The sequence below is a fragment of the Octopus bimaculoides genome, chromosome 5 (genome assembly GCF_046866305.1).
Source record: "Octopus bimaculoides isolate indiv1 chromosome 5, ASM4686630v1, whole genome shotgun sequence".
In the NCBI taxonomy this organism is placed as follows: Eukaryota; Metazoa; Mollusca; class Cephalopoda; order Octopoda; family Octopodidae; genus Octopus; species Octopus bimaculoides.
This window is the reverse complement of record NC_142932.1, coordinates 89,630,133-89,644,216: the sequence shown is the minus strand read 5'-3', so window position 1 is coordinate 89,644,216 and position 14,084 is coordinate 89,630,133. Positions and strand designations below refer to the sequence as shown.

Genomic DNA, 14,084 nt, shown 5'->3' with positions numbered 1-14,084 from the left:
TATAATAGTGGTACATTTTCTAAGTAAATCTACAAATGAAATTGTTAAAATGTACAGGAAAAATGTGTTAATTAGGTTGTTTATGGGTAAAATAAATGAGGTGCTATGAATGAATGTTAATTCGCATTATTTGAAAGATAATCACAAAGCTAATTATATGTAATAACAGCTAATGATTCAGCTCACAAAATGGACAATGGATGTTAAAGATGATGATGATGTATGTTTTTAGTCAGATGATGGATATCCACCTGGAAAGTTTTCATCCAAGGTGCAGGTTTTATTTTTGTAATGAAAGATCAGCAGTTGCCTGTGCATGCAAATCTTCCCTCCCAAGGCTAATGATGATGCCCAAAGGAAAGGCAAAGACCATATAACTTGGCACCACAACTGTCATTGCAGGTACTGCTGCCAGAATGCAAAGAGTCACAAAAGATACATAAATACACACACACATGAATTTAATGAGTTACTTTCTAAATAACAGTTCCATAATTCTCTTTTCGGGAGACAGAAGGGTGAATGAAAGAATGAGAAGGATAGACAGTCATACAAGGATAGACTGAAGTTGCAATCATACAAAGGTTGTATATGCAATTTGTAAAAAATTACATATGTATTACAATGAAGACATTATTATTATTATTATTATTATTATTCAAGTCACTGCCTAGAATTGAACTTGGAATCTTGGGGTTAGTAGCCTGCACTCTTAACCACTACGCCATATGCCTGTGGGCAAATATATTCTAAAATCCACTTATAAGCCATACTAACCAAAGATTCATTAAAAGTTAATTATAAATGCACTTAAATTGGTTTAAAATCAACATTTCTGATTGTCTGAATTTGCTTTGTTTAGTTAAGATACTGTAAGCATTTAATGCAGTGAGCATCAAAAGAGCTAACTAGAAAAAATATGTAGTAAAAAAAGACAATATTTATGAATAACTAATATTATTTTAATCATTTTGCATAGTCCAGGGACAACTCTGGACATGTTTTGACCTTATTATGACTTCATCAGCAAAGCATAGACTTTAATGTACATGGTGAAGAAGTAATGAGAGAAATCACTAAGTAAATATTAAGGAATGTACACTGGTTGGCATTGAAAAACAGAAATGGTCAGATTATGTATTATTCTACATAACAAAATTAAGATACAAATGATATATTTAATGCAAGGAATATCCAAAAGTTAATTGGTAATTCAATGTTACGCAAATAATATATAACTTTTAAAATTTGTGTGTTCACTGAAATATATTTATAATAAAACAGAAAAAAAAACCCCATTTACTTTTTATATTGAAACCTTTGATGAATAATATATATTTGTTTCAGAATGCTTATTTTCATAGTAGCATATATCTGCATTATAGATAGATAAGAAGCACCCTTGACTTGTAAACTGACACCTAATTATTACAAGTAGATAGAACCAGGTCAGCTCTGATCAAGGACCCCAACCCACATCCCTTCTTTTCCTAGGCACAGTGTACCTAAGACTATATTAGTTAATGCAATCTTCTATTCTACGATAGTAGAGTGTAATTGGAGGGAAATTTGGCTACTATTTCAAGTAAGTCAAAAGACTGCATAGTAGCTTCCACAACTTATGAAAACTTTTGTGACATGATAGGTAACTTTAACCCATAGACAGATAAAGAGTTACACCATTATCTATAAAGAGATTTTTGTGTAGCCAATTACAAGATTAAGAAACTCAAGTATTTGACATATTAAAGACATTGCTCATTGCATTGATAAGATATTTGTTCATGCAAAAGCTTGTAGTTAGCCAAACTAAATTTAGTGCAGTAAGGCAAGTGGGTGGTGGTGCTAAAACAACAAATGCATCCATTTTTCAAAAAACATTATCAAGGAAATAATTAAATTATACGGTTACTTGAACCTGATCAATGAAGTAAACAAATCTCACTTAACATAATCTCTACTAGTCTTTAAAATGGAAATTTCTACTTGTCTTATGCCATAAAGTTAAGAACATGATATTTTTAAATCATTGACTTTCAATGTTTTGTGGTTTGGTGCCCACTTTCACCAAATGGTGTTTTACAAATGCTCTTTTGCAAACTCCTGAGGTATTAAGAAAAAAAAAAAAAAGGAAAAAAATCTCTGAAAAATGCAATCGATTATTTTAATCAAACTAGCTAATTTTGCACAGTGGTTTATTATCCATTTTTCTTCTCCAGTCACATCTTTGCATGTGCCTCTTTTTAGATGTTTGCATTAACAAGTGCCACTAAGTTAAATTTTAAAGGAAATTACTAAAAAAGATGGAAACTTATATATAATGAAATTACATTGAACTTTGGCGTATCATCAGTTATATTTCTGCTCACTGATAACAGAATGTCCTATTCATATTCTTGATTTAAAAAAAAAAAAATTTTAATCTGTTTAAAACACAAATATTGAACCTGGTTTAAATATTTTATTTCTAAGAAAAATCACAACCACCTTTTAACAACCAGCACCTTCCATAGACATCCTATTGACATTCATTGGCCTTTTGTGAACTTAAGACACCCCCAAGGGGTAACTATTCCCTGATCCATCAGATGTTTTAAGGGTTAATAACTAGCCTGGCTAGTCATATCATTGGTAACATGATATGATGGTAACTATTTCTAAGTTGGAGGGAAATCCCGATATTTTATTCATTCTGTCTTTTTACCTCTACACTGTTGTGTATGTACACACACATACGCAGACAGCTTTTAACTGCCCCATGTTGTAGCACACATTGCTCATTTCATGCTTGCCACGTGTGGTTTCTTTAGAATACTAAATGAAAAAACATTACTTGCTCCTAAATGAAACTTCTATTTCTTGGAGGAAAGGAACAGTATGAATAACTCTACCTCATCTCAATCGCAACACACTCACAGTAGCATGTAGACAATTGTGAGAGAGAGAGAGAGAGAGAGAGGGAGAGGGAGAGAGAGAGAGAGAGAGAGGGAGAGAGAGAGGGAGGGAGGGAGAGAGAGAGAGAGAGAGAAAGAGAGAGAGAGAGAAGAGAGAGAGAGAGAGAGAGAGAGAGAGAGAGAGAGAGAGAGAGAGAGAGAGAGAGAGAGAGAGAGGAATCAACCCAAATACTTGTTCAGTAATGCATTTAGTAACCTCAGAAGGGTGATTTCAGTGAGATATAAACTCAGAATGCAGAGATGGAAAATTTACTCTAAGACATTAGTAAGAAGCCCTAATGATTTAACTAATCAACTGTATATAGAGGGAGAAAACTGAACAGAAAACAGGGCAGCATTAATGTTTTGGTTCCTGTGTTTTAAGGTCAAAGAGAATTAGATAAAATTGTAGAGATTGTTCACTAAAGGATGTAGTTGTTAGATAATTTGTGATTAAATAGAGACAAAAGAACATAAATTAAAGTTCAAGAAATAATATTTGACATTTAATTGAAATACATCTATCCAATAAGTTACATGGTATTATTGTAACTGTACATGGTTGTTTGATTAAGAAGTTCACTGCACAACAATGTAGTTCCAGGTTTGGTCTGACAGCATGGCACCTCGGGCAAGTGTTTTGTACAGTAGCATTGGGTTCCAAATTCTACTTAAAATACATTGTGAGTAGAATTTGATAGACAGAAACTGTATAAAAGCCTGGTGTATGAGTAATGAATCATCCTTACTAGGGATCACTATTTGATACAAGAAAAAAAATACAACTGCTCCAACAAGAAAGATTCATAAGTCAATGAGAAAATGACAGGGTCCTAACAAATAAGTAAAAGAATCTCTACATGTTCACTTAAACTTGCAAGAAATAGCAGCCAAATCTTGCTTAAATCACATCTTTTCATTACTACTGACTCTTCTAATATTACCACCACCAGTAAAAACACAAAAAGACATGAGCAAACAAGGATGCTTCTACTTAGTTACTCAATCTGCATGAAACAACAACTGCATCACCCTGAAATTACACCCCAGCTATTTAAAATGAAGGAACATATTGGATAATGAAGTCATATATGCACTATGTTTAGAAAAAAATTAATGTGGTCACAACTAGAATACCTTTGAAGGTATTGCTTGATAGGAGATAAAACAAGAGGCTTCAAAAATAAATTGATACAGATGACATGTAAGACCCCACTGTCTAACTTTATGATGTATGCACAGCCACATTTAACATATTAACTCTTTGTCTCTCACCATCTATCCTGCAACAGAAGCCAACTGTTTCTGAATTATTTACTTCTTACATTTTAAAACTAACTTGATAATGAAGACCCAACATCCATCAGATTTTCTCATGATAACTAAACATCTTCCCTCCTATTTAGTATCTTTAGGCAGCGCTAGACTACCACTGTAAAGACCTCATAACAGAAGCAATGTGGTGTACCCATCAAAAGCCATGTAAAAAAGGGGAACAAATGAACCTAGAGTAACCTAAGGTCAGTGGTATGATAAAATGTAATCAGTTCACTGTAAAGTAGTTGATGACAGGATGGGCTTGCATCTGCAAAATCCATACACACACAAAAAAAAAGGAAGGAATGAACAGAAACAATGCAAGAGAGAGGACTTTTTAGTTTTGTTGCAGAAAACCTCTCTAGTGCCAATGACACAATAAAATACAATCAATTCATATTGTGAATTGGTTGGTGTGCAATAGGGTGGACATCCAACAGTAAAAACCTTGTCCTCAAAAGGAAACTATGAGCTCCATGGGCCCCATGAACAAAGGAGAGTACTCTATAGTGCTGGTGACATGATAAAATGCACTCAGATTATACTATATGGTGGTTGGTAATAGGAGAGGCATCTAGCTACATAAAATACGACAAACAGCAAAGATAGCTGGGTTTTCACTGTTGTTGTATGTGCCTGGTGAAGAAGGATGCAAAGAGTTAGGAGAAACTGTGGAGACCTGTCTATCCAACTCATTCCAACCTGGAAAAACAAATATAAAATGATGATGGTATATATACTTACCAATCTCTTTTTTCTGTATTCTTCATCTTCTTCTTTCCGTCTCCTCTCTTTCTCGGCTGTTGTTGGACTCGGCTTGATGTCCGATGTTTGATGTTTATAAGCTGTAGAAATTGTACAAGAGGAAATATTTTTCAAACGAACATTAATATCATTAACAAATTACTATATATATATATATATATATATATATATATATATATATATATATATATACAAACATATATATATACACATATAAACACACTAAAACATCTATACCATACATATGTTTTAGCACATATTATTCTCCCCCCACTCTCTGTATGTATGTATGCATGCATGTGTGTGTGTATATATATATATATATACACACACACACACAAACACACACAAGATATATAATGTCAGTTATAAATTAACCAGACAAATCTTGTGTCTCATTCCAAGGATGGAACATTGTGAGTGAAAGGTATAAATTCCTTTGACCAAAAGAAAGAGTATGTATTGTTGAGTGAAGCAGAATGGATCAACTAGTAAAATGCATTGCAAAAACAGCTCTCTGGGAGCTTCTCACCACATCCAAGTACAGCTATGAATGAATAAAGTGGGCTTCATAAGTTATAATTTTGACTTTACCCTGATATTTTTCTTTGCCTGGAAAGTTAATCTGTTCTTTCTTTTGACTGAAGTGAAGGGAGATTATATACTAGTATGTGTGTGCTAATAAATATTATAGATATTAAGAGGGAATGAAGAAAAAAGATTTGCTTAAACATATTATCTCAACACAATAGTACCACACTTACATATTGCAGAATATTATGAACCTCCATCTCAAGAGAGACATATCAACAAGCATATTATTATTATCATTATTACTATAATATATTTAATCTAAATTAAAACAATTTACATAAAGTAACAAACTTAATGTTTGGGAATAATTGATTAAATTGATCCAGTATATTATAACTGGAACTTTTGTTATCTTAATAAGGATGAAAGGCAAACTTAATGTTTGGGAATAATTGATTAAATTGATCCAGTATATTATAACTGGTACTTTTGTTATCTTAATAAGGATGAAAGGCAAAACAGATTTCAGCAAGATTTGAACTCAGAAAGTAATCTTAACAAAGTACTACAAAATATTTTGGCTAGAACTATACTTGTTCTGCCACTCACCACCATATTAATAATAAGGATTTTTGATATAGACATGCAGCCTACTGAATTTCAGAATTAGCTCAAGGTGCTGTCACATTGTACAAGGAAATATGCATGAGCAGGCATGAAAGCTGGGATTTGTAAAAGAGAAGAATATGAAAGTTTTGATGTTGATGCACATCTCAAGGACATTAAAAATACAGATCAATAAAAAGGAGGATTTCACCAGGAATGAAACTGAGTTGCTGACTTAGAAGGGTATCATCATTCTATCCTACTATAGGGCACCTACAACAATAAGATGAGCATAGAGCTGTAAAATCTTTTTCTAAATCTTAAGAACCATGCAACCCATGAAAGTATAGGAGACAGAATGAGAAGAAATAGAGATATATGTTTAAAAAGAGATATTACACATTCAATATTAAGCATCATGCATAGCTTATAGATTTTAATACAAAAGTATTTTTAGTCTTATTCAAATGATCACTTGGCTTATTGAAATGTGGTTCAGGAGACCTGAAGAAATGATATAAGCTTGTAGCATAGCACCAACTTCATGATGTCAAGTAAATGAACAGTAAAAATCATTCCTTGGATAGAGCACCTGTCATTTGGCAATAATAAATCTAGTACTTATTTCTCAGAGTATAATCAAGGTGACCTAAATTGTGCACATTACATTGCATTACACACACATACACATACAGAGAGAGGGGGAGGGGAGAGAGAGAGAGAGAGAGAAAGAGAGAGAGAGAGAGAGAGAGAGAGAGAGAGAGAGAGAGAGAGAGAGAGAGAGAGAGTGCATGTCTGTTGGTATGTAAGGCTATAGTTGTTTTGAACTTAAGACTCTAAGATCCAGTACTCTAGTACATTGTTGAATCATTGAATCAGTCAACATGTGTGTGTGTGGATATACATATATATATCATCATCATCATATATATATATATATATATATACATACACACACACACACACAAGCAAAAATTAATAAAAACAGTTAGTTGCAGTGTTATACCATAAAGGAGAATCATAGTCATCGACTAGACAAGACTAAGGGTGTCAAGACACCTACACTGCTAGAAATAAGAACTAAAATGTGCCAATGCTGTTATAAAGCACATAACACATACTCTGATAGGGGCTGCAATTGCCCCAAACACCGAACTGAGAAATCCTTAGACTGACCAGTCAGTTATGGCTATTTCCATAGCCATCGTCAGTGAGGTCAGCTCATTTGGCAGATTCCAGGCTACTTCACCTATCAGAATATATACATTTACCATAAAAATTTACGAATGATTTAGCAGATTGCTAATGTGTATACAAAAATTAATAAAAACAGCTAGTTGCAATGTTATGCCATGAAGGAGGATTATAGTCATCAACTAAACATGACTAAGGGTGTCACGATACCTACTTGCGAGAAATAAGAGCTAAAATGCTCCAATGTTGTTATAAAGCACATAACATATACTCTAAGAGGGGCTGCAATTGCCCTGAACACAACCAAGAATTCCTTAGACTGATACACACACACAAAATTATATACACACGCACACACACACACACATGCATATAAGGAAACAGAGAGAGACAAATAACAATGAAAAATACAAAGAAATATAAAAAAGGACAGATAGAGAGAAATAAAGAGAGACATTTTAACTAATTCCACCATAAATTAAGAATAATAATTTCTAAATTTGGCACAAGGTCATACAACATCAATAACAACAACAACAACAACAACAACAACAGTTATTATTAGCAGCAGCATAAGCACTGTTGCATTACCAAAGAATGGATCTTAGTAAATCTATGCGCATTCATTTAGGCCCTATCTTCAACAACAGTTAAGTTGCAAAGGGTAAAAGTAAGTTTCTGATTCAATATTCATAAAAATGGTTATTTGTCCTACTTTTCATCTTTGTAACTGTTGCTGTATTACTCCTTTGTTTTTGTTTACCTTCAGTGATATTTCTTTTGTTTTAGTTCCCAAACTATGTTCTACACATTAATGCTTTTGAAAAAGCTATGTATGTCACAACGCTTTTGACTATCCACTTATCTCGGTCAAGTTGTATATTGATTATAAAATAGTTTTATGAGGACCAATGAGAGCAATGAAAGGTATGAGTTGAGAGAGAAGTGGATAGTTCAGATAAGAGAGTGGTGAAATATTGAATAAAATAGAACAGTGCATTGTTTGTGGCAAATGGTTTAATTGTTGGACTGGTGGGTAGGTGGATGGTCATGTTGATAGACTAGAAGATATTTAGGAGGTAGGCAACTGATGCTGTGCCAATGGCCAAAAAAAAAAGAAAGAAAAAAACAAGTTAACTTTCAACAGTACAGTTCACTTAAAAGCAAATAGGTACTATGCGGTGGAATGGTACACTACCCTAAGTAGCAGTAACAGTGTAAAGATAATTGACAATGTTTCATTATCAAACAGTGAAGAGTTCACATCTTTTGTACATATGGGCAAATATGGGAGGTGTTGTTTGCGGGGGGGGGGGGGGATTACACTGGTTTTAACAACAGATCAATTAAACCAAACATGCATTGTTGGTAATTTCTGGTCATAAAAAAAAAAAAAATCAAGCAAATGGCTTGCAGAATTTTTTTAAGGAAGATGTTTGAAGATCAGAGATAATAATAAGAGGAGTAGAGCCAAATGAATTAATTCCAGTACAGGGATGCTACTTATTTTATTGACTCAATAAAAACAAAAGACAAAGTCAACTGCAGAAGGGTTTGAACTTAGAACATAAAGGCATCTAATTAAATACTGGTTTCAAATTTTGGCATGAGGGCAGCAATTTTGAGGGAGGGGGTAATTTTATTACATCAACCCAGTTTTCAACTAGTACTTATTTTATGAGCCCTAAAAAGGATGAAAGGCAAAGTTGACCTTGGTGGAATTTGAACCTAGAACATAAATGTCACTAAGCATTTTGTCTAGTGTGCTAACAGTTCTGCCAGTTCACCACCTTATGTAATTAAATACTGCAAGGTATTTTGTTTTATGTGTTATTGTTTCTGACGGCAAATATCATAAGAATCTGTTATACACCCACATTAAAAATAAAACTTTTTAAAATCATTTACTTTTTCAGTATTAGAAGTTTCTAATACCTTTTGGAGAAGGCAGAATTGATTAGATGAACTCCAGAACCTGACTATTGTTTTATTGAACTCGCCAACATCCGAACTCAAGAAGTGGATGCACCCGAGAAGTATTTTCTCTGCTGTTCTGCTTATTCTGCCATCTATACTCAACATACAAGATTCCTTAAAGTCTTTACAGAAGTCTTCATGCACTTGACTTGTTAGAAAATACAGCCAAATCTCCTAATTTCAAAAAAGGAAGGTCACACTGGACAATATAGTTTTGGATACACAAAAAGACGAGATAGTTATTGATGAAATCCTTATTGATCATAATAAGTCTATTCAATTTTGGTTGACCTGGGCCTAAAGAACAATAAGATTTCCTGAGACCAATGTTTTCAGTTGCTGTTGATGCCTGACAATAGATTTTTTTCTAGAATATAAACAATAAGGATTTTCTTTCTTGCCTTACTACTACTATAGCTAGAGTGCTTAACCCCTTCAGCTTTTCTAATAAGTAGGTACTAAACAAGTGCTACCAATAATAGAATCGTAAGTACAAACATATCAAAATTGGACTTGCATCGCAAAACTTTTTTTTTCTCTTCAGAAAATATTTTTGAATTACTTTCTTACTTTGCTGCACATAACTGGTTATTTTTATGCTTCCACCCACATTGCTGCTCTATTAATACCTAATTATTTTATTATATAAATACTGATAATTATCTAATGGTGACCTGTTTAGAAAACAAACTAAACAGCAGGTCTTATAAGAGACAAGTTTAAAAAATATTCTTTTTGAGATATTTTAACCTCAGAGATTAAACTTAAAAAAGAAAAAGAAAAAAAAGCTGAAACTAATATGATTTTATTTGATTCAACACAGCAAATGAAAGCATAGCACAGAAAATCTATTGATAGAAACAAGGCCAACTGCACAATGTAGTTTACACTGCTGCAACTATTAAAATAATTCTTACAACCTACTGAAAAGATTTTGTCCTATATGGATGGTTTTGAAACTATTGTCTGAGTAACTGGAGTATCATATATATTCATTGTGTGAGTTTTTCATGATTATTTTCTTCAAATTGGACATGTGTCACTACTCAGAATTAAAACAGTTTATAAGTCATGGAATATTGAAATGATACATCAGTTAAGAATAATGGATTGCTTTGCATAGCATAAATGTATGCTAAAAATTATATATATATATATATATATATATATATATATATAAGACAAATAGATAGAATTGTTAAAACACTAAATTTGTCTTCTAAGTTCAAACTCTGTAGAAGTCAATTTAGCTTTTCATCCTTATGAGGTGGATAAAGGATAAAATGCTAGTCCAATACTAGGGTTGATGAATCTTTTCACTCACACTAGAAGAAATCAGCTGTGAAATCTTATTCTAGTGTACTTAAAAAAGTGAAAATAAAACTCAAAAGAAATGAAAATAAATTCTACAATATTTCTAAAAAATAAAGTATTATGAGACTTGATATCCTTTATAAGAAAGGAAAAAATACATACAGGGTTGGCCAAAAGTCATCTGACAGTGAATCAAAATTCCATAAATACTTAATATTTAATTTTATTTATTCATTCCAATTATGAATGTTTAATAATTGAATGCTGTGAGTTAAAAATCACTGGTTTTTTTTTTCAGCATTTGTCTATTTATTAGCAAAGTCTCATATAAAATAATTTTTTGTTTTATTCTTGGAATTTAGTGGGCTTTGATTTACTGTCAGGTGACTTTTGGCCAACCCTGTATAATGTACATTGATGTAAGTTAAATATAGAAAGATACCAGTCCCAGATGGAAGTTTAACCTTTTGACATACAGGAGTCCCATTCAGAGGGGAGCCTTGTATTTTCAGTTATTTAAGCATTATAGAAATTGGGATAACCTCCAACCTAATGTGTCAGTGGGCTCAGAACACACACACACTTTTATATTGTAAGAAAGAAGATTGTGTTAGTATGAGCATGTGATGTGTACAGATGACAATACAGTTGTATAAAGAAGTGCATGGTACTCAAAGCAGGTGGAACATGCAGAAAGAGGAGATCCAGGAAGACATGCAATGAATGGTGAAAACCGATCTCATGATGTTGAGCTTAATGGAGAAGATAATGATAGACTAAAATGATTGGCAATATACAGTGCTGGAGAGACCTGACCTGTAAGCACAGTGAAACTAATGTTAAATAAATTATGATATTGATGGAGTTTGGGGAGCATAATGTGTATGTATGTGTGTGAGTGTGTGCATGTACATATATATTCATGCGTGTATGTGTGCGAGAGTGTATATATATATGTGTGTGTGTGTGTGTGTGTGTGTGTGTGTGTGTGTGTGTGTGTGTGTGTGTGTGTGTGTGTGTGTATGTGCATACACATGTATTTGGATCTTGCCAATTTGTCATTAAGTCTACATCTGCTATTTCCTTCTCTCGTAATCCCATCACTCATATCTTCACTTATCTCCACCATTCACTCTCCCTCCACTCATCCTGTCTTCTATTTGATGTATTAATCAACAGTGATCACTTTTATTTACATTCTTGCCTTGTTACCTGGAGTGAATGAACACATCACTGAGTAGTAAAAACCCACCAATCTCATAGAATACAAGGTTGGTGCCACAATAAACACCACCCTGTACACTCTAAAAAGTGGTTGGCAAACCAGCTGGGACAGCACAGATTTGATAAGATCATTCACCTTTAGTGAGGACATGACAACCTCTCTAGTGCTGGAGCCACAATGAAATGCACCCAGTACATTTTATAATGTAGTGAATAAGCAAAAGCAACATAAGGTCAAGAGGACCTTGTAGTTTTGTTGAGGACATGAAACCTCTCTAGTGCTGGTGCCATGACAAAAGGTACTGAGTACACTCTGTAAAGATGATGATAGAAGAGCATGCAACTGTAGAAATCAAACCAAAAACAAAATGTGTAAAGAAAAATTAGTCTTCTAACCAGTCTAAGTCCGAACAAGAGAGCTGACTCAGATCTTGGCAGCCCATCTAACCCATACCAGCATGGAATGTGGAAGTAAAGTGATGATGATGATATATATATATATATATATATATATATATATGTATTATTTTTATACCATATATATTTCTGTATCATATATATTTCTATACTATACACACAAGCACACACACATGCCTGCATACACAGAAAGCAATGCTAGGGTATATGGCCAAAAATAACAAATTATTAACTATATAAACATATTACGAAGTGAGAAGAAAACAATCCACAATTGCAGCCTTTGTACTGTTATTGTATCTTGGTGCTGATCTAACAGCATGACTGGTTGTTTTATTCTTGAAACAAAAGAAGAGATGACGCAGTCACAGCAGCCTCTATATGTCAATGATGGAAGTGAAGACACACTTAAAGATGACCTGTCATGAAAGTGTCATGAGTTAAATTAAGAAAGGAATCCTGACTTTTTTTTTAATGTCACAATAAAGTAAGTCAGAGACTAAGGAAATAAATGGACACATGGTTTCATTAATTTTGGCATTAAATGTTCCTGAGGTATGTTAGAGATATGCATGGATTCTCATTTCCAGAAACCAGTAATACACAAAGGGTGAAAAGAAACAGTATGCAAACACAACCTTGTCCCCTGGTCAAACAAACTTATAAAGAAACAAGGAGAGACAAATGGACACAGAGATTTGTAGGAAGACATTTTTTTAGAAGGGGAAGAAAAGAGAAAAACCTAATAGTTATGATGCCCTACAGAAAAGTAATCTTTACTGTTTAATTTATTTAGTAAACTGTATAAAGCCTGTACTGCCAATAGTCATGAAGAAATCTCAGGCCATCAAAGACTTCAAAAAGAAAGTGTGATTGTTCACTGTATTTATATGGATAATATATCTCCAAATGTAGTATTACTTTGGTAATGGGTGTGAAAATTAAATCAAACATTTCTGAAGGTTGCAGGGCCTAGAAAAAGTTGAGAATCACTGCAGTAAGGGGAAAAAAAAATCTCTATTGTTTCTACCAATGCTGTTAAGCAGAGAAATTTCAAACTACAAACATTCCAGGCTGAAGTATTCAGCAGAGTTCAGCTTAAAATCTTAAGATATTTCCCTCCTTTAAAGGAAACTAAAATAACATATTCATTTGTTTATCCATCCATTTATTTATTTGCTTCTATTGTATTGGATCTACATTGTCAATGTACACAAACGTTATTCTATTGAACTTATCTATACTGCCAATGTAGGTTACCAAAACTGTATTCTCTTATTACAAATACTGCATTACTGTATTGACTTTATATTGCCAAAATAGACTAATACTGCTATATTAACTTTATACTACCATTACTGCATGTGCTATCTTGCCAGTACAGACCAATATAGCTATACAAGAGAGGAACAGAGAGTTCTACTCAGCCACCTGACCTGCTTGAAATAGTAGCCAAATTTCCTTCTTAAAAAAGGGAAAGAGACATGCATCCAGGATGATATACTCTTGAACTCATTAATGGTAAACAGAGAAGATGGTTGTGACAGGAATGTCTTTGAACATAAAACTGCTCAATCAGGGCTGATGTAGGTTAAACATAACGACTATTATTGTTTGGACTGTATACTGTCTAGAATTACCATTAATACATTAACTCTATGTATCCAACCCATTGGTCATCTTGGATTCTGGTGATTCTAAACAAAGCAATACATTTACATTCAAAATATTTAACCATTACTAGTAGCAACATGCACACACACACACACACACATACACAGAGTTGTTTAAGAATCGATAAGT

General features: G+C 33.3%; 1 protein-coding gene across 50 annotated transcripts in view; it reads right to left on the bottom strand.

Moving 5' to 3' along the window:
• LOC106869124 (sorbin and SH3 domain-containing protein 1) overlaps window positions 1–14,084 on the bottom strand; it is a 487,488-nt gene that overhangs the window by 44,870 nt on the left and 428,534 nt on the right. For all 50 annotated transcript variants that reach the window (XM_089352588.1, XM_089352590.1, XM_089352584.1 and 47 more), the window contains one exon: window positions 4,995–5,095. In XM_089352588.1, the coding sequence (XP_089208714.1) occupies window positions 4,995–5,095 (101 nt within the window). The remainder of the gene's footprint in view (window positions 1–4,994; window positions 5,096–14,084) is intronic.